Genomic DNA, 22197 nt, shown 5'->3' on the forward strand with positions numbered 1-22197 from the left:
TCTAGCAAAACTCCCAATTTGGTTCATCCATGAACCCTAATTTCAAGAGAAAGAGGAAACTAAATTTAGGGGAAATCAATACCTCAACAATAGAAGATAATAGATTAGGGTTTTCAAGCCACAATTTCTTCCCCTTTTTCTTTCAAATTTCGGCCACCACCACCAACCTACAAACCCTAGCTTTTGAATTCTTGAATAAAGATTACTTGATGGTGATGATTAAAGACTTTGCTCTTGGATGAGTTATTCTTTGATTTTGAAAGAATAAGAGAAGGAATGCATGAAGGGAAGAAGAAATTAAGAGTGGAAGTATGATTCACACTCAAAAGAAAATGTCTGGCACTTCCTATGAGTGCCACGACCCACTTCTCAAATTGGTGGGTATTTTACCCGCTATCCGCTAAAGTTCCAACTAAATTAACCCCATATCCAAAAATAAAATACTAGGAAATTAATTTAATGTCAAAACTATAAAAAGAGGTTAGTTTCTTTTACCTTAAAATATTTGGGGTGTTACAAGGACCTCCTGCAATATAAACAAATCATGAATTTGGTTGGGTGATCAAAGTTTTTCTTTTTCTTTAGTGATCCATCTGTATTTTTTATTTTATTTTTTTGCATTTTTCTTCAGTTCTTTGTGATATATAAGTTTCTTTCTTGATTATTTTTTTTCCTTTGTGATTTATTGGAGTAAACATAACATGGTGGCGTGGTTCTTCTATTTTCTTTATAAGAGAAACGAATATTCGCGATAACATGGAAGATTGAACCTAAAAACTGTAAACAACCCGAAAAACTATATATATACTTAGCAGGCTAATTATTAAATAAATTTGAGCTTGGATGTAGTGACAACATTTGAACATGATTGAAGTTGCTTGTAATTGAACTTTTTTTTATTGTTTCTTTTATGGAGTTTTAGAATATTATGTTTTATGAAGTTATTAATGAAAAAAAGGATTTTACATTTTTGTATTTATGTTATCATTTTTTAGAAAACACGTAAAACGATACTTGTGTTTCCCTCAACGCGAGATTTGAACTACCTACTTGTTTTATAGTGAAATAAAATTTTTTGAATTAATGACTTTATTTCTCATATAGTTTTTTCATTCGGTCGTACATCATATGGGAATTAACCTAGTTTTATACCTATACACTTAAAAGCCAATAGCGCTTTATGTAATGGCTAACTTTATGAAATGCTCTAGTCATTGATTGTTAATTTATAATGATTTATTTTTATTTTTTTTTTATAAAAAAGTCTTGCTTTGTAATTGAACTAGATTATTATCCACGTAATACGCGGAAAACATATATAATTAATGACATGTTAAATTTTTATAATATCATAATTTGACAAATATTTAACCAAGTAAGAATTAAACTACTAAATAGCAAGAACTTACATTAGTGATCGTTTAGATTCCGGTTAACAATGACCATACAATTGTAAAATGAATACATCATCTATTAAAGGTCTCGCTAAGTAAGTTTTTTGTTTCTTTGGATGTCTTTCCTTCATCCGAATATCTCTGCATTGTCATTGTACTTGTCCTTTAACATTTTGCTCGAATAATTTAGTTATACACTAAAATTATTAAGCAACTTAATTATCAATCTATATATCGCATGTTGTGTTAATCTAAGTTAACATTTTGCATAACATCATTTCAATTTTCATAAAATTATTTTTTTGATAAATAATCGTTCCATATTTGTTTTTAGGTTATTTATTAATTAAGAAGGCTGATTTGACATACGGTCCAATTTTCAAAACATTCATTTAATAAAAACATTATATGATAAAATATCCTATACAAAAATCCTTATAACAAAATTTTATTCGTTATATGATAAAAATCTTACAAAAATATAAATAAATCAAAACGTATTACATTAAAAAAATATTATTTTATGGTAAAAAACATAAAAAATAATTTTAAAGATAAAAAATGATGTCAAATATAAAAATATCAGTTTCTATAATTATATCATTAAAAACATTAATTAATAATGTCTACAAACTTAAATATGGAAATAATAATAATTAAAATTTATTAAAATAAAATTAAATCTAGAAAAGTTAAATAAGGTATATATCATCATCATTTGATCTAATGGCTATAATTAAAAGCTAAATTTCATCTAAGGGTTCATACTTCTCTAATTATGAATTAAGGTTTCTCTTTTATATATATTTAGAGATGAAGGAATTAGTTTACTGGAATGTAACTATCTTTTACCGAATGTCTATCGTAGGAAAAAACTAAAGTTGTGTGTATTGTATGTAAGCACCTCAAAAAAATGTTTATTGTATGTAAGAAAATATACGTGACAACCATATACAGGTGCCACTTGTCTGATTTTAATTTGTTGAAACGAAATTCTTACATACAATAAACATTATTTTGAGTTGTTTACATACAATACATATAACTTTAGTTATTTCTTACTATAGACATTCATTTAAAGTTTCTTATATTTCAGGAAATTAATTTTTTGAATGAAGTACAAAAAAATGTTAATAATTGAAAAATCATGAGATGAAGTAAATGTATTTATTATGCACCAGCGATCTACTTGACTTTTTTTTAAAAGTCTTACTTTGTACTATGCATTAGTGATCTACTAACTTTTACTGAAAAACCATGAGCTGAAGTAAATGTGTTTAATATGTGTAAGTAAAAACCGAGCCGAAAAATGAAAAACCGAACCAAAAAAATCAAAAACCAACCAAAACCCATTGATTTCGTTTTCGTTTTTTATAACCGAACGGATTGGTTCAGATTTCGGTTTCATATGCCAAAAAACCAATTAAAAACCGAACCAAACCATAACAAATATATTTTTAATTTATTTTATATTTATATCATATTAAATTTATGTTTATTACTTATAATTTGTAAATATATTAATATATTTAAACTTTTGTGGTTTTAGTATACAAATTTTGTATAAATTGTTTGTTTTAGATTAAAACGTAGAATAAAATCAATTCGTTTTATAAAAGTTATATTAACTTTAACACCTAAAAAATCGATCCGAACCAAAAACCGACAAGCCGAACCGAACAAAAACCGAATCCAATAATTTTGGTTTTTCTAAAAACCTAATGGAATGGTTCTGGTTTATGTTTTAGGCAAAAACCTATCCATACTCACCCTAGTGTTTGCTACCGCAATGCAATGCAATACTATCCAAGATGGCCCAAATTGGAGACCTAGATTCATACTTGATCCATTGGGCTGCACTCGAATTGTTTTCATGAAACATTTTTGTTTTAAGTTCTTATAATTCTCTTTTATGTATGCAAAAAACTGTTTCTTGCCTCATTATCAATTTTAATTAGGTATGAAGTTCGAGATGACATGCTTCCTGTTAGGAAACTTGACTCGTTGCTTTGATAATGTCTCGTTAAGGCATCGAGGTTTTGCTTATGTAATCAATAATCAGAGGAGTATACAACAAAAAGATTTTTTGTTTAACACTTGACAACAAGTGAAAATAATAAAGATTTTTGAACATGTTAACGATACTATGATTAAATTTAGTTACATCGTATATTTAAAACTAACTAGGCTTAGATACTTATGTAGTTAGGTAGATATAAAGTTATCACGGTTAGCGAAACATATATTCAGTGACTTCTTAATGTAATGATACTATGATAGTATTAGAAACGTTCACATACATCTTGTGCACAACGTAAATAGTCTTGTGTATACAAGAAGTACAATGTGTCGGAGAAGATCGAGGGTCGGATAATAATGGTATGTGCTTAATCAAAATTTTTTATTTTATTGTTTATAAATACGATTCATGCATAGAACTTAATATTTATATAGATACAAATAGTTAATAGTTGTGTTTTAATTATATATTGGTTGAACAACTTAACCAATCCTAAACAAATTGGTTACTGCCCTTCCAAAAGAATGGTCACCTTCGGCCCGGCCATAAATATATGTGCCATTTGACATAAGGCTGGGCCGCTGGGGTATAATACCGTACATGAGTCATCCATAGTTTTGTACATCTTCTTTGCTAGTAGTTGCTACCCGCCTTTATTTAGATCAATAAAATGGTACAGTATTTAACACCCGTAAAGAAGCTCTTTGACTTGCTACTAATATCGTCTACTAAAGGTCTCAGTAGTAGTATGCAAACCTTGACCCTTTATTTAATGAACTATCTAACATCATTATGATATATAATAGACTAGATTCTCGATCAAGGACTGCGTGGATTTGCATAAACATGTGGGTATTGGGAAACAGGCAAAAAAGCGCTAAAACGAATTATATATGGGTGACGTATTGTTGCCGTGTTGGTGTTTATGGAATATGTAGAACAATAAAACGGTTTAACATTCAAAAATGTGGAGGCGTGTCCTACTAGATGTTACTAGATGGAAAAAGTGGTGTAACTTCATTATTGTATAGCTTTGTGATTTTTTTATAAGTATGACCGCCTGCAATTGATTAGGGGTTTCGATGAATAAAAATCTATCTTTCAAAATAAAAAATAAAAAAAATTTATTATTATTAAATACGAGTATTTAACTAGATATGTCAAGTAGATATTGTTAGTATTAATATTAAGAAAATACTCGTAATAAAGATCAACTTACTAGTCATTCTAAATTTTCATCATGGAGGAGTAAGGTAATGATTCAAGTATGATATCTCTTGTATGTTTTGCAAGTGGTTTTCCACAAATGCGATAAAACTTCCTCAAACTCAAATAGCTCTGCATCGTATAACCACCGAAATTATAGTTTGTAATTACATCTTTGATATCCTCATGATAATTGAAGGCGACCCTGATAAAAAAAAAAAAAAGAAGCCCCTTATAAGACATGATTATAGTATATAATGTCATTTTGAAAAAGCCTCTTATAAAACATGTTATCCAGAGAATATAAATACTTTGGAATCATATGATATAACCATGAGGTATGAGATTTCTTGAACAGAACCCAATATATTAAGTTTTAACAACAAACCATACTGCAAGCAATTCAAGCATTCTATAAGTAAATTGATAAGTGTACTTAGGTTGAATGTTCCTAAACTGATTCAACTTAAAAACCAAAGATTAAAATATCTTATATGTCTTTGTCATCTTTAAACTTTCAAAGCTTAGCTTCACTTAACATAAACAACTAAGAATCACATAATTAGGGTTCATATAATATGTGTGTATGTTGCGTGGTTTCTCGAATTGTATTGAATTGTTACGAGTTTCTTTGGATCAGCAATGTGCTTTTTGGGAGTTATTGCATATTTTGCATTCCAACTCATTAATTTATTTTTGAGCTTACCATAACAACAATAAGCTATAAGTTAAATGGAAAAAAAAAAGTTATTTTTTAAATACAATTATAAAGTATTCACGAATGAATCTCAAGCAAAAATAAAATATTTCAAAGTTAAAAACATTATATCATTAAGCTTTCGACTTTAAACTTTACATATAACTTTAGAAAAAAAATTTATATTAAAAATAAGATGTAAATTACTTGCAAATATCAAAAGTTTTACCATACATAAACAAAAAGTCAATGACATCAATCTAATTATCTAACATAAGGGAAAAGGAATTGCTCACTGCCGTTTTTTACGAATATTGGGTTTGAATACCACGACGGTGTATGAGAAACGTTAAGATGTAGTCAGACCTTATCTGTACCTTTGCATAGAGACTATTTACAGATTCTACCTAAATGATAGAAAAAGACCTCCAACTTTTTCATTGGAAGAGGATTAAACCTGTAACATTTGTCTCGAAAGGCAAGAGTATTTACCACATGAGATCTCGATCCAACATTACAAAGAACATAAAATAAATTTATAACTAATTCAAGTCAAAATGATTAAAAATAATAATAATTAGAAACAACTTTCACTTTTTTGTGGAGTATTTCAAATCCTTTCAAGTTGTTCTATACAATGACCAAAAAAAACATGACATAAAACATATCGAAGGTGGCTAATAATAGCACCACCCCAGATGTTAGATCCATCTACTCACCTACATCAAATTTAATGTCTCATTTCCAATCCAATCTAATAATAACTATTTATTCGTTCAACAAACTCTTTTTTCTTCATTCAATTCCCCAATTACTAAACTTCATATCCATCTTTTTCATACACCCCATTATATAATCATCATCATACTTATAAATTCATTATTAAAGATCACACAAAAACAATTTCTAACAATGGCTGGATTTCTATCAAATCTCAAAAGATTATATCTCACTGCTTATAACTGGGTTGTATTTGCTGGATGGCAAGTTTTTTGATTTCCCTTAAAAAAATCTTTTAATTTTTGTATTCATACCTGTGACATCTTACGAGGAAACATAACGTGTGACCATTAGGCCACCTTGGTGGTGGTTTTTGTATGATTTTGATAAGTTATATTATAATGATGTAGTATGATAACATCTTGTTTTTTTGTGTGATGATTTAGGTTTCAAGTATTGTTTTTGACTTTGAAAACATTAAAGGAATCTGGGCATGAACATGTTTACAGTAACATTGAGAAACCACTTTTGTTAGCTCAATCTGCTGCCTTTTTAGAGGTATATTCTAAAACCCTTTTAAATTTAGAGTTTTATTTGTGTGAAATCTTGAATTCCCAGTAAAATATATTTGTGATTGCCACACACTTTAGTCGAGGTCTGTCTCGAAGCAGCCTCTATATCTCAGGTAGAGGTATGACTGTCTACATCTTACCTTCCCTTTTTAAGACTCTTACGGGATTGGGTATGCCGTTGTTGTTATCTTTTTTGAAAATCTTGATGTGGGTTAGGGGCAAAATTTGAACTTTTAAAGATGGTAACAACTTTGTTGAAGTATATGTTTTTGTGCTTTCCAAATAAGGGAAAGATATCGTGTCATCATATTGGGTCATCATATTGATTTTGTTGAAGTATATGTCATCATATTTGATTTTGTTTTTCGTCATTTCAAACGGATCATTTTTTTTTTAATAGTAAATTTGGCAGTCGGTTCTTTTGTTGTTTTTTTCGTATTGGTCATATATAATTTTGGGACTAGTCTTAGTTGTACTCGATGTGATCTCGACTAAAAGTTTGTTACGTTGCAAATGCACTTTTTGTTCATATGATGACATTAGTTAGTAGCACTTAACACATGGTCTGTGGATTTGTTGCGTAGATGCATTATAATCCGGTTACTATGCCTACAACATAGACCCCTTAAAAACTTAACTGAATTATTGGTTCATTAGTTGGTTTGCCTTTGTATTAGGAAGTGTAGTTAGGCCTATCAGATAATTAGGTACTGAATTGTGTTTTGAAGGTCTAGAATTTTAGCCATTAGCGGACTTATATTGTATACGAAGTTTGTAGATTATGAATTCACTGCGAGTGTATTTTGACTAGTATTTTTTTTGTCTGATTGTCGTTCGAACAGATACTACATGGGATTATAGGTTAGTTCTTTGTCACTCATAAACTATGATTTCATTCAACACGATTTTTAGTTCTGTTAACTAACCTTTTGTTTTCTTTTTATAATTGGTCTATGTTCAAAAGGCTTGGTAAGATCCCCAGTTTCAGCAACACTGCCTCAAATAAGTTCTAGATTGTATGTGGTGTGGGGAATCCTGTATAGTATTCCTGAGGTTAGAAAGCTATATACTCCTTTTTGCTAATACCTCTGATACAATCATATTGAGAAATAAAGCTCGATGGTGACAGGTTCAAACGCATCCTATTGTCAGCTCATTGGTTATCAGTTGGTGTATCACTGAGGTAAGTCTTGAATGATTGCCAAATTTTGGATGTGATAAGCAAGCAAATATTGTATGTATTGTGGAATAAACTGTAGTCTTTGTGGCATTAATAGTTAATATGGACAAGTTCAAATATCTAAACATATATTTATGGTCTTGATGATTAGATTATTCGGTATTCTTTCTTTGGTACAAAGGAGGCATTTGGTTCTGCTCCATACTGGCTGTTATGGCTTAGGTTTGACCTTTATCCTCTGGTTATATGAATATTTTGCTATCTGTTATTAAATTTGTACTCCCCCTGTGCTTTGATTGAAACTTTTGACCATAGATAGGCGAGTGGGGTTGGTTGGTTGGTTAGGGATACAACAGGTCATTTCTCAAACAGAAAAAACATACAAGGTCAGCTCGGGTTCATCTGCAAACACTTTTTTTTGTACAATTTTCATATTAACCTGTTTGACCTACACCTCTTTTAGTTATCTTTTTGATTTGGCATGTTAAAAAGAAAAAACAAATCGATCCATTCTTTAAAAAAATGGTCAAAACTTCGCCATCTCTGGAAACTACCAACTAGTGTGTAAGTTTAATATAATGATCATCAGATCATGGACTTTAGTGTGAAATTATATTAGTAAGGAATGCATGATGCAATTAGTATTAGTCTATTAGAATCATAAAAGATGGGATTGTTGACATTTTCAAGGGCCTGTAGGAATATATCTTCGTTAGACTTATATGAGTTGCATTGTATCTCTAGTGATCATTTTTGGTTATGAGTCCAGGTATAGCACCTTCCTCGTGTTGTATCCAACTGGAATTGCCAGTGAAATTGGTATTATCTATAACGCTCTACCTTATATGAAGGTAACAACAAGTTTCAATCTCTGTTACTATCTGATGATCCCCTTGCTGCTTTGAAATATTAAATTTTTGAATACATATTATAGTAATCTAACCAGTGACTCTGATTTAGTAATTAGTAGAGTAAATATCTGACACCTACCATGAACATGATTAAACTTACCATCTGATGATGTTGTCGTTTGAAATGGCATAATAGTAGGCCCCAGTTGAAATTTGTATGCCTGTTCATCACATATATTAATATTATAACATCATCTCATAAAATGGTAAATTCGAATGTATGTTTGGTCAGTGCAGTATATTTACACTTAGTTTGTAGTAACAAACTACTCGTATTAGTTATGATGGACACTTGGGGTAACTCTACCATGAAAACTTTCCAAAAAGGTCAAATTGCACACAAAAAGGTCCGCACCTCATTTTTTGTGTATCTTTATAAAAAAATTTCAAATCATTGTTTCGGTGTCGATATGACATTGACAGGATTACATATATGGTTTTGACGTGGCACCGGTCAGCTTGGGGGTACTAAAATCTGTAAATTTGATATTTTCGAAGTATTGACCCTAAACAATGATTCCAAAATACATTCCGATGTTTAGAATTGATTGAGAAGCGTTCCATTTGCATGCAACCACCCCAAAAATGAAATGAATAGAATGGTTTGAATGAGATCTAAACTCTGAATATGGTCTCTTTGATTCAGGAATCTGGAATGTATTCCATAAGGATGCCCAACAAATGGAACTTTTCATTTGATTACTTCTATCTGGCAATTGTGGTACTCGCAATATATGTACCAGGTAAGATTACTTAAGGAGCCAGTGGATTTGAGTCGTGAAGTTGTCTTTATTATTTATACCAGTAGAAAAACTGTTCCTTGACTCCAAAATTGCCTATGCTTGACCTTAAGTATATGCATCTCTATAACCATTGGGTTTGGGAGAAAGGGAGGGGGGTTGGCTCTGTTAGCTTTAAAGACATCAACGTTTATGCTTGTTGAGCATTTCAAAGTTCTATCCTGACCAGATGGACAACGTTTTTTGCAGGAATTCCTCACTTGTATGGCTACATGCTTGGACAAAGAAAGAAGACTTTGTCAAAATCGAAAAAGGCGTGATGCTTGAAGATGGCACATTCGAGTTATCTTCATTCTTTAGAAACACTCCGCCCAATTCGTTGTTGGGTGGATTATAACCATCTTTGATGAGTGATGTCCTTGTATCTTTTGTGTTTAGTCTGTGTGTTCCATCCGTTTGTTAATTGATGATTTAATCTTCATAGCATAATTCTTTTGCTAGACACAAGCCTTAGGTTGAAAAATCAACACTTCCATAACAGATATTTTATCTGGTAACTATTATACAACATTTTTTTGTGATAATTGTAAAACTATATTTATTATTTGTTCAAAAGTATCAACAAGAAATGATAGATAAAAGGAAATATTTCCTAGCTGTGTGTTTCTTTCGCTTTGGTAAAATTTAATAATTTTAAATATATGTTATCCTTGAATAAATTTGTAATAAGAGATTGTGAGGTCATTTTACGGGCAGAAATTGGCAAATCAATCAATGTCCTTCTGAAGGAGTCAAGTTTTTTGCAATATATAGTGTGACGGGAAACTAGTATAATCATTAGAAAATTTTACTTGCATCTTTGGTCTCATTGATCCAATAAATTTTTACGAGGAGCGTAAGTCCACCAGGCTAAAAAAAGTCAAACCCCGACCAGGTAGTATTAGCGGCGATGTCGCCGCTAATACTGCAGGCCCTCATGTCCTTAATGATTAATCTGACAGAGAAAATAGCGGGCCCCCTGTCAGTGTCAGAGTATTAGCGGCGACGTCGCCGCAAATACCTTGGTCGGGTTGACTTTTGCCTGGTGGTGTTACCCTGTGCCTTTTTTATAAGGTTTTCTGGTTATCTTGAGATGACGAGTCAATTTTTAATCAAGTGTGATGGTTTAATCGGGCCACCCGCCAGCCCCAAAATATGCCTCGCGCAGTTTCACAATGAGAAAATAATATAACTCTTGTCAGGATGATGCGATGTCTTCCACATATATTAACCAAACAATTGAGCATAATTAAATGTGGCCTAACATAAGAGTCGAAATCACATGCGAGCTTAAACCCTCGAGCCTCAAGCTTTCTTGTGACTCAATTGACTAATTTAGAAGTTTATAATCAGTACATCAAAAACAATAATCATAAAATAATGAGGTTGGACCCATAAAAAATAGTGTACTCAAAAGTCAACTTTGAATTAACTTTTTATAATGGTCAGGGACGGAGGGAATGGGGTGATTAGGGGGTGTCTGGTCACCTTTAATAAGCTAACAAGTATGATTTCCTGGTAGCCCAAAATCAAATATCCAGTCTAATATGTATACAGATCTCTGCCAACTCTCTATGATTTACATATAGTTTATTAACAATATGATACGAGTATATGATATAATAATATCCAGACTAAATTTTACCAAGTAAAATAAAATAAGGGTAAACGAAAGCTAAATGCGCATCATCACATGTTCAAACCAAAACTCAAATTCCATACGTGTGTTACATTCTCAAGTAAGTACTTCAATATTATTGGTAAAAAAATAATTCAATAATATTCTATTATCATCTTTTAACAATCTACCCTTTATTAAATTTGATATAGTTTATCAATATAATCTTCTGATGCTGCTTTCATTAGTTTATGTGATAAGATTTTCTTATATAATATACTTTAATTATTTAATTGAGTTTTTTTTATCAATAAATATATAGTATGCCATAGATATTTATACCAAATTAGGAGTATAAGTTCATAAGCAAATGCATGAAAAATAAAATTAAAGGCACCAAGAAACAAGGATAAACATATTTTTCAAAGTCCCTAACCCGTTCCGATCCTGTCCGAATCTCGTTACCAGAAAATGGTACCGAATGAGAAATGGGAATGGTACGAGTACCAATTTTTGTGAGAATTTTGGGATCGCTACTAATGACACCGGGATCGCTACGAGAAGATACTAGTATTACGCTCAACCCTCTTAAAAAACTTTTCGGTCCCCACCAACTCAATTTCCTGGCTCCTCCCCTGATAATGGTAGTGGTTGATAAATGGTTGCCGGTGATGATTGATTTGGTTGCATCGGCTGCAGGATATGGTGGTGGCAGCGGCTATAGGTTACGGCTGTAACCGGTGCTTGATTTACGGTGGCGATTTAGTTACGGTGGTCTTAGGTTATGATGATAGAGGCGGTTGTTGTCCACAGCGTTGTAGGTTCGTTTACAGGTCCGGCTGGCAGTGATGTGGTGGCCGGGGCAGCTACTGATTATTGACTTAGATTGTAAATGTGTATATCATATGATGTTTGCATGGAGGATAATTACCTTGTTGTTCTTGTTTCCAACTTCTTTGGTTGAAGTGAATTGTTGAAATAAGTTTCCTGTAAAAAGATTTATAATAGGGCATTTAAAATTTGATTACATAAATTAATGTTAACTCTCAATTACATTGATGCTTGATTCTCAACTTTATTTTCTTTTTCAATAAAATTGTTATTTACAAGATACCAATTCAATATCATTGTGTTTGTTTTCTTGTTGGTAATTAGACTAGAGTAAATTTAGTTCTTTTGAAATTGTTACTTTGTTAGTCATGTATTTATAACAAATAAAATTTTATAATTTTAATAAAATTGAAAAGGTAAAAAACCAAAAAAGCTTAAAAGTTGCATATGATATAAAAGTAAGAAACAAAAGTTTGTAAAAGTAAAAATGTTTTGTCAGAAAATGAATTTATTTAAATAAAAAATAAAAAATAAGTTGCCTTTAAGGTACAAATAAGAACTCCCGAAATAATACCAATTGGTATAGTTAGTACCTTATGAAATTTGTATCATCTAGAAACATATAATTAGGGATTAAATATAGAAAACTAGGTAGCCCGAGCCGCCTGATGGGCGGCATCGGCTTTTAAAAGCGCGTTTATGTTTATTGATAAAAAATAGAACCACAAATTTTTTCAAAAGAACATGTAGTATTCGTTTAGTTCAATATGAAAAAAATTGATTAAAAAAATAAGTTGCCACATATAAAATACTATTCATTTGTAAATAACTTTACAAAAAAACTCAAAAGTCAAAAGAGAACAAAAATAAAAAATTGAATAACATATATATAAAACAAAGTTTTACAAAAAATAGCTAAAAAATTTTTAAAAACATTATAGAAAACAAAAAAAATTTAAAACTGTGAATATATAAATGAAATATTAAATAAAACAGTGTTATAAAAAAAATACTACAAAAATTATAATTTTACAAAGTATAATTTTTTTTTACAATGTGAAAAAAAAACTACTCATATGTCATTTTTATATAGTATAAAATTTAAGGTGAAAAATTTACAAAAAGTTATATAAAAACCAAAAAGTTACAAATACATGTCATTTCATGAAATACAAACTTTAAGGGTTTATAAAGGAAAAAGAAAAAACCAAAAGGGAGCTAAAATAAACATCTCTAAAAAATTCAGGAGACTTTATATCTCAGAAAACAAGGAGAGAAAAAAAAATAAAGTGGGTACATCAAATATTTGAACCAAGGACCTTTTGAATTCAGGAAAAGGATGCTATGTGTTGATTGCTGGCATAAAAAGACAAAAAAAGCACTATTCACATCCTATTCTTTTATTAGAGAAGGTAATGAGCAAAATTTCACAAGTCTCAATTTCGTCTCAATAACATGTCGAACCGAAAAATGACATCGAGTTTTAAGTGAAACCGGGATCGATATCCACTTTTGGTGGTTCACGAGATCGGTTTCAAAAAAAATACCAAAAACACCAGTACCATAAAGTCCTACACCGGTACAAAGTCATTTGAAATCGATACTATGTTTCGATGATTTTCGAAATCAATACCGGGTGAATACACGAGTATCAATCCAACGCTCATCCCTATTGGAGTAGCTTAAATAAAGGGGGTTAAAGTGAAATATATTGTATTAAGTAAGACTAATGTCAAAGTTAAACAAAGTAGTAAAAAGGTGAAAAACATATACAACTTCCCTTGGAAAACAGTCATTCCCAAATCTCACTAGAGAAGCTTTCTAAAAATGGCAAATTCAAATCAGCAGCAGCAACTCTCAATAAAACCATGGATCCTTGAAGTTGTTCCTTTTGTAGTTGTTGTTCTTATAGCTGCTCATGTTATTGCTTTGGTACCCCTTGTCTTTAACTCTTTCAGATTTAATCATTTTTCTTTCCAATTTTACTCACTGAAATCTTAATTTTATTTCTATTTTTTGTGAATTATAAAAATAGGTATATTGGATATACAGATTAGCTACTGAGAAGCTTCCTGGAAGAAGAAAGAAGCACTAATAACAACTCAGTATGTTTTATTTCTTTTTTTTTGGTAATATATATTGTAGAATTGATGCACCTAAGGTGTTTGATAATATGTGTGAAAGAAAAAATGTTACCCATTTGAAAGTTAAGTTTGGTTAAAATGAAAAAAATGAGTGATGTATTCAGTTAGTGTTTGGTGATTTGTTTTTGTGAAAAGAATTACACAATTCTAAGTAATGTTTTGTGGCTTGATTTTTTCGAGTTTTGAAGTTCATACTTGAAGAATATTTATAGATATAGATTTGTGTTCCTAGAATCCCACTTTAGATAGTTCGGTCGACAAGAGTTGCATAACGTCAACCGATATGTCTTAAAGTACCAAAGCCGTTTCGGATAGGACCCAACGATTAAGAGGTTGTGGGTTTTGAGTCGAGTTTTTTGTACGGATAGGAAAAAAAATGAAAGCAATTGGTGCATCCAGGAATTTCACCCGAAACATTTGCAAAACTAGGAAGACCGGTGTCTAAGACACCGGACTTCGCCACGTCCCCAGAAGTCCGGTGTCTTAGACACCGGACTTGGATGCTTTTTCGATTCTCCAAACTTCTTTGTCTTCATTGTATTCAATGTTGTTTTGAAAAAGCCGATACTTGCATGTTAAGTCCGGTGTCTATATGACTGGACTTCAATTCTCAGTGCCACCTAGGTGAAGTGCGGTGTCTTAGACACCGGACTTCACAGTATCTTAGACACTGGACTTCCTAGTTTTAAAAACGGTTTGAGTTAAATTCCTATAGGCACCATTGGCTCCATTTTTGTTCCCATCCGTACAAATTTTTCTTTTGAGTCCCATTAGAGACAAGTGTATGAATGTATAGTGTGGTATGTGATTATTTGGCTTTCAAAAAAGTAGTTATTGCATAAGTTTTCAGTTTTTGTTCACCAAATATGCGGCCTGTTAGGTCACACAATGTTTTGTCGTTTTATATTTGAAGAAAATTTTTAATGCAATATTTGAGTCTTCATTATGGAGAAATCTATGATTGTTTGCTCTTGTATGGTAGCAAAGTCATATGACATGAAATAGGAAAGTAAACTTTGAATCAATTTTGTGTATGGAGTTTGATACTAGATGTGAATTTGAAGCCAAGGATTTTGTCTAGATTTATTGATTCAAAGAGCCTTTAAAGCAAATCAGTATTCAACCAACATACTGTGGAAGGAAAACTACACACTAATAACAGGCTAGGGTACCGTAATTCAAATTTAGAGTTCTGTATGTTAACAAAAAGAAGGAAAAACATGAGCATAGATTGCGTTGACTTGCATGACTCTTCTTAATTTAGAGATAAATTGCCGGAGTCCTGGTTATTGTTACTCTTCATTGGAAGCACTAGCAGCACTAAGATCCACGCTTAAGTCAAGAGTCTGTGACATAAAACGCCAAATAAATAAATCATTTATAGTTTTCTTGAATGAAAGTTCTTAAGTTCAAGAAAATATATGTATACATACCAAAGATCTGAAAAATTTGAAGTATAGATATTTACCTTTCCAGTTATCTTGCTGTACATGGCAATCACATCTTCTACCGTGGACTCAAAATGTGTTGTTGCATCATAACTCTGAAAGAGACAATATATAGATAGAGATTAATGAGTTGTTAAGTTTGAAGGGTAGTTTGAGAGAGAACAGCGTATGATTAACTCACAGCCGATATGTAACAGTTATCTTCTGCTGCGTCATTAGTGGGTTCGTATCTGTCATAAGTATCAAAAAAGATCTGGTCCACAGGTCCAAGCAAGTCAATCCCGGGCTTCAGTTCTGTCTCAGGATTATCTGTCTCTGCCTCTGTCGTCACAAAAGCAATAAATTTGCCTTTGGGGGCTACATTGTGAGAATATGAGCAGCAGAACAGATACCTGAATAATTTACGATAGGAATGACATTATCATAACTTCATATCATCTAATAGCATTAGGGTAAGTTCATTGATGGCTAACATATAAATCTTGCAATACATACATATCAGAATTGCGGCCCAGTTGTTTCTGGGGGAGAATAACTTGAGTTGAATGAGCTTCATTTGTACTTGGGATTGGATGGCTCATGATGCATATAGCACGAGCTACTTTACCAACTTTCTTTACCTGTTGTAATAAATAAGATATATTATTTCATAGTGAAGGGGACATATTTATAAAACCGGTGAACAAAATTTATTTAATGGTTTTTTACCTTGTCAGGCAGATATGATGGATCACATACTACTTTTTTGCATTTGGCCGTTTCTCCTTCTGATGTCACACCGACTACTTTTCCATCTTCAAACTCTACCTGTCATATTAAGCAGTGAAGCCATGTACAGTTATCGTGTCAAGTGTCTCTAATCCTATGCAGTTATGTCTTCTTTCTGTAGCTGCTTTTAGATTGATTTTTAAGGATAGTAGAACATTACCTTGCATTCTGGTTTGTTAAGCATGTAGGTGCCTCCATAAACCGCACTCAGGCGAGCAAATGCCTGACAAATATTTTTTTGGATGAAGTTATATACATAAGGTACCAAACTTAATAATTGCTAAAATTAGTCTTGTACCTGAGGCAATTCTCCTAGTCCATATAGGGGATAGATATATGGGGAACCTCCTGCAAAGCGAGCTAATGACTCTGCATAAAGCTAATCAACAAATAAATGGTGAAATATTAGATAGCATAGAAATTAAAGGAATCTTATGACTCGATACCTGGAAATAAAGGCATATTATGTCACATATACTAGTAAATTGATGTATAAGATAGATAACTTAAGTATCAAACTGAGGCTTTTTTCCTTCATAAATTGTTGGTGGATTTCTCACCTTAACTCTCTTGATAACATCTATAGCTGGCTGGTCCAAATAACTGTCGTTCCTATAGAGTGCTAACGCATGCCCAATGAAATCTACTGTATTATCGTCCAGTCCATATTTTTTGCTGCATAATCAAACAATAATTTTAACATCAAATAGTAGCAATTAACTTATTAGAATACCACTGTTAGTTTAGAAATGATGCTTTTATATCCAGATTTATCAAGGAGCTAGTAGAAAGAGAAAATAGAATAGGATAGTACGAGATAAGATCTCTTGCTGGTACTTTGGTGACATCCATCCCTTCATGTGATTTAGGATCACTATCATCGTAGTCCTGAACATAGATGAAAAACTTCCTAGCACGACGCTTTTCGAATAATCCCATGAGAGGAGATTTAAGTGCTTCCACGTCAGTTGCTGGTACTTTGTGAACCTGAAAGAAGAAAAATATCTCAATCGTTTTGATTAATCATTACTCTGTCTAGGCTAAAAGTTGAAATAATTGCTCAGTAAGATTGTGGGTGTCAGAGTAAGTTCCAATAGGAAATAGTTACTCATGGACTCTTAGCAAGCGTAGTGGTGTTCATACCTTTCCTTTGTTGTACACGTAACTGCCATCAACAGCCTTGAAATTAAGGTATTTTGTGACATTAGTGTGAATTAGAACACGAACTAAGGTACCGTTAGCCATCATGAACTGCAAAATAACACAATCATTAGTAGAAATGTGATGACGTGTTTAGTAAGTATTACTGTCCTTCCAAGAGAAAAGCTAGACATGCCTTAGGGACCATATCAACATTGTAGTCTTTGCTTGAGCCTAGTTCTTCAGGAGGCTCATCGTCACCCTTGAATCGTTTCCAAAGCTATGAAGTTCAATATATCATGGTCAAACATATTGGAAAATTTTAATAGTACAGAATTTAAATGAGGATTCAGCTATTATACCTGCTTTAGGTTAAGGGAAGTTGACTCTCCTCCATAGTAATCATTTCTATCCATGTGTAGTACCTGTATATATAAGACGAGTAATGATCATACAAGATTAGCGATTATCTTCTAACCGTTGTTGAATCATTGCACATTTATTCAAATATGAATATGATGTTATAGTTGTCATGATAAGAACATAAACATTTTTCCTGGCATTTCTGACTGCTGAATGTTTGGTAAGGGTTTGAAAATTGAAACTGCTTGCTTAAATCAGAAACAATAGGATGTTCGTAACAGAGTCTTCTATCTACAGTATTATGACCCGAACCCTATCTGACTTTTATATATTGTTACAAGTTTACAACTGCTGATCTTCATGACTTAAAACTGGAACAGTAAAAACAAACCCAACCAAACTAAACTGAGCCTCTAACTAAGGCTAACACTTAGCCAGAATCGGCAAGCATCAAGCTTTGCTTACTACCGGCTGAAGATGGCTCACGGGATGAACCTTTAGCTATTATCACACAAGCAATTGGTTAAAAACTAAACTTGTTTGTGTAAGTACATTTCAGTGGCGGTATTTGAGTATGCTGCCAAAAGTGTTTTTCCATTGGCTACAAAAATCAAGTATGATTATCAATAAGTTGATACTTCGTTAAGATACTAGGTTCTACATCAAGTCAATGATCATTTCGGCCAAAACAAGATCAGATTAGATCCTTAATATGATTGTTTTATATAATTAAAGGGATAGGTAGATAAGAGCAAAACTCAAAATAAGATTCACAGGAAGTTTGATGAGCAAGACAGCAAGTATGCTGACATGACGAGCTTGGGTATCAAATAGTTCCAATACCAATATGATCCCAAAAAAAAAAAAGAAAAAGGAGAAGTAATCATAGTATTTGTCTGGCGACAAAAACACTAATCTGATTCTTATGCTCTTCTGATAAAGTGAGACCCGCCAAAGATTTGATGCTCATGAAGGGAACATGAGTCCTCTTTTCTGAGAATCCCAACCGTTCATCGCTTGGCCACCCATATTTGATGATTTGTATGCTATTACGTTGACGAGTTCTTCCTAATTTCACAGTTCGCGAATCACAAATTCAATCAGTCTATATGCAGAAATTATAGAGCTATGATCCCACAAATCCGAGTCAAAATTTTCCACAAATAATAATCAAATGAACATTATTCAAAGCAGAATCAATCATTTTTCAATAAATAAAATCGAGTGACACATTGAACATATATATTTAAACAGCAAATGAGTCAAGAGAGGGCATACTTTGAGGCCATCGACAGAGAGGAGACCGCTGAGGATGCATTCCTTGAGACCGGTACCAAGAACTATGACGTCGTATTCTTCATCCATGGGAAGGATTCAATACAATACTAGGTTAACAGAAAAGTATCAAATGAATTGAAATGATCTTTATTTAAATAAAAGTTGCAGAAGAATAGATTAGACGGAGAGGAAGAAGGTAATGAGCAGGTATTTTGCACAAACATTCGGTTATTATTTATCAAGTCTACCGCCAATTTTTAAGGGCTTCTTACTACGTGGTGGGCCTTCATTAATCCAGCCCTTTTTTTGGTAAGTTGATCAAAAATTTAAAAGTAAGAAACATTATTAACAAGATTTTGACCTAATTACACACTTAAAATGTTGTATACTTGTATATGATTGTAATGAGTTTCTTATTTTGAGAAATATTTTTTTTAAGAACCATGAGAACTCTTAAATTATATATTTGTTCACATGTTTTTTTTTTCCATTCACGTGTGAAATGATATAAAAATATATGTTGTAGAAGAAACTTTTTCAAGAAACTTTCAAATTAGCCTTTTAGATAAGAAGGAGTGGAATTGGGTAAGGTATCGGGTATATTGAACCCGACCGGCTATACCACTCCCTGCGTTCGGGTAGAGTTCGGCTAAGGCCCGATCGGGTAGTTATTTGGGTTAGTAAGCCGATCGGCTAAAAGCTTTGGGCATCAAATTTGAACGTTGCCAAGGAGTGGGTCCTCCCCCCCAAAAAAAAATGGCTAGATCTGATAGTTTTAAAAAAAAAAAAATATTTACCCACTTTTCTACCTTTTCACCCATAAAAACCCCATTCTTCTTCCAAAAATTACACCACAACTTTCATTTTCACCCAATTTCCATTTAATCCACAATTTCCTTTCAACCAAACTAACTACAATGGACCTTCGTGATTGCAAAATGACTATCTAAACTCACCTAAATCACGACTCCAAACACCTCTCAGATGTCAATAACGTCATTCAGGGCGTTTCTGAGAACAAAGCGGCTTACGAAGTCACAATCAATCGACTTACTGCCCCGGGTTATGCACGTAACATTGCGGAGAATGAGCATCTTGTATATCTTCGACAGAAGATCGACTGGCTGAATCAAGTTATTTTTCAGTTAAACGTCGCCTCTTCAACATTGACCCGGACGCTAGACCACGGGGTATTCTCGCAAGCCAATGTGGGTGGTGGTCAGGATGTACCTTACTACCCTGACCCGGGGGAGGAGTACGTTTCTCCTCTACCAGGCGCGGCCGCCGAGCCTCCTGAGCGCTACCCCTACATTCACCGCAATGACGGTGAAAGCACTGTGGACTCGGATTATTCCGAGGCTTAGTTTAAGTTTTATTTAAGTATTTTAGTTTTATTTAAGTGTTTTAGTTTTATTTAAGTATTTTTTTAGTCGTATTTAAGTATGTTTTATTTAAGTATGTTTTATTATGTATTGTGGTTTTTAGTTTAATGAAATTATGTTTTATATTTATATGGTTTTAATTATATGTATTAAAATTAAATGAAAAAGAAAATGAAATTAGGTATGTATTGCCAGTGATTTTGGTAAGAATTGGGTAAAATTGGGTATTTGTGAGTTGTAGAGTTTTGAGTGGAGGATGAATTGGGTAAGAATAGGGTATGTATAAAGTACTCCTTCCTGCCTTATGAACTTGTGAATGAATTTGTTAAATTTTTTTTTTCATATGTGACAAACGGTTATATATAAGGTTTCGGAAAAAAATTTCTTCTACAACATATGCTTTTACAATATTTCACATGTGAATGACAAAAAGAAAAACATGTGTACCAATATGAAATTTAAGAGTTCTCACGGTTTTTACAAAGAAAATGGGTTCTCAAAATAAAGGTCCCCTAATTGTAATATAATATAAGTGCCAAATAATTCGAGACAAAGGTAAAAATTTTATAAGCATTTAACAATCTTTTGGTGATAACCTTTAGACGTACGTATCAATCAAAGGTATCCATTTTTGTAGAAAGTGATCGATCGAGTTATTTCATCTCTCATTACAAAGACAAGGGATCGATTTTCCGATTAGACTAACCATACTTTGTTAAAAGTGCTTTATTATAGTAACATCGATGTTTTTAAAAAATTTAAAATTTAAGACTTTGACCAAATATTTTATTAATTACTATTACTATACATATGCAATATGCAGGGATAATTTTAATTTTTTTGTTTGTAATTTTAAATTCAATTTATAATAAAAATTATTAAATTTTAATTATTATATGGGGCAAAAAGATGTTGTGGTCAACAGTTGGCCTTGTTGCCTGTCTGCTTTTGGTAATAAGAGCTTTGTTACGTTTTCACATCAAAATCAATGTATTAAAATATAATACTTAGTTTATTTATTTTTCATTTAATACCCATTATTATATATCCTAAAAACCATGAATTGTTTTGCATGTCTTTTTTTTTAAACTTCTATTGTTTCACACTTTTACACAAAACTTTCATATCTTCTATTTTTAACACAAACTTAGTTTATTTGAAATTTTAGGTTTTTTAATTTTTGCCACATAACTTTAACCTATTAACTTTTTGTCGCATAACTTTAATTTCTTTTAGTTTTGGCACGAAAGTTTTGTTTTACTTGGTTTTTAAACATTTTTTTTTTAAGTTTTGCCACAAAACTTTCAATCTATTTACTTTTTATCACATAAACTTTTAACATTTTGATTTTTGTCACATAACTTTAATTTCATTTACTTTTAGCATGAAAGTTTTGTTTTATTTTGTTTTTAAACTTTTGTTTTTGTAACTTTTGCCACAAAACTTTCATTCTTTTTACTTTTTATCAACGTAAACTTTTAAAGTGTTAGTTTTTGTCACATAAGTTTTATTTCTTTTATTTTTGGCACGATATGTTTGTTTTATTTACTTTTTAAACTTTCATTTTTCTAGCTTTTACCATGAAAGTTCCATTCTCTTTACTTTTTATCACATAAATTTACTAAAGTTTTCACCCTTTTACTTTTGGCACATCACTTTTCGTTTCTTCTACTTTCCGCATAAAAGTTTTGTTTTATTTACTTTTTATACTTTTAGTTTTTCAACTTTTGCGGCGAAAGTTTCATT

At 31.9% G+C, this 22197-nt stretch overlaps 2 protein-coding genes and 1 long non-coding RNA gene across 3 annotated transcripts; 2 read left to right on the forward strand and 1 right to left on the reverse strand.

The window, feature by feature from the left end:
* The first annotated feature begins 6053 nt into the window (after positions 1 to 6053).
* On the forward strand, positions 6054 to 9926 carry LOC122603646 (very-long-chain (3R)-3-hydroxyacyl-CoA dehydratase PASTICCINO 2). The gene is made up of 9 exons (XM_043776412.1): positions 6054 to 6300; positions 6484 to 6595; positions 7452 to 7470; positions 7574 to 7662; positions 7739 to 7792; positions 7941 to 8011; positions 8559 to 8640; positions 9347 to 9443; positions 9690 to 9926. The coding sequence occupies exons 1-9, from the start codon at positions 6230 to 6232 to the stop codon at positions 9758 to 9760; spliced, it is 666 nt and encodes a 221-aa protein (XP_043632347.1). The 5' UTR covers positions 6054 to 6229; the 3' UTR covers positions 9761 to 9926.
* A 3555-nt stretch (positions 9927 to 13481) lies between these two features.
* Positions 13482 to 14251, forward strand: LOC122603797. Its single transcript, XR_006324499.1, has 2 exons — positions 13482 to 13860; positions 13964 to 14251. It is a non-coding gene; the product is annotated as an uncharacterized LOC122603797 (long non-coding RNA).
* Positions 14252 to 15143: 892 nt separating this feature from the next.
* LOC122603795 (guanosine nucleotide diphosphate dissociation inhibitor At5g09550-like) lies at positions 15144 to 19285 on the reverse strand. Its single transcript, XM_043776603.1, has 13 exons — positions 19070 to 19285; positions 17791 to 17853; positions 17625 to 17708; positions 17432 to 17539; positions 17103 to 17275; positions 16849 to 16963; positions 16587 to 16667; positions 16449 to 16511; positions 16229 to 16327; positions 16016 to 16140; positions 15702 to 15912; positions 15541 to 15615; positions 15144 to 15418 (listed from the first exon to the last, which is right to left on the reverse strand). Exons 1-13 carry the CDS (start codon positions 19154 to 19156, stop codon positions 15365 to 15367), a joined length of 1338 nt encoding a protein of 445 aa, XP_043632538.1. The 5' UTR covers positions 19157 to 19285; the 3' UTR covers positions 15144 to 15364.
* Positions 19286 to 22197: the final 2912 nt, after the last annotated feature.

This window comes from Erigeron canadensis, chromosome 6, assembly GCF_010389155.1.
Source record: "Erigeron canadensis isolate Cc75 chromosome 6, C_canadensis_v1, whole genome shotgun sequence".
Taxonomy (NCBI): domain Eukaryota; kingdom Viridiplantae; phylum Streptophyta; class Magnoliopsida; order Asterales; family Asteraceae; genus Erigeron; species Erigeron canadensis.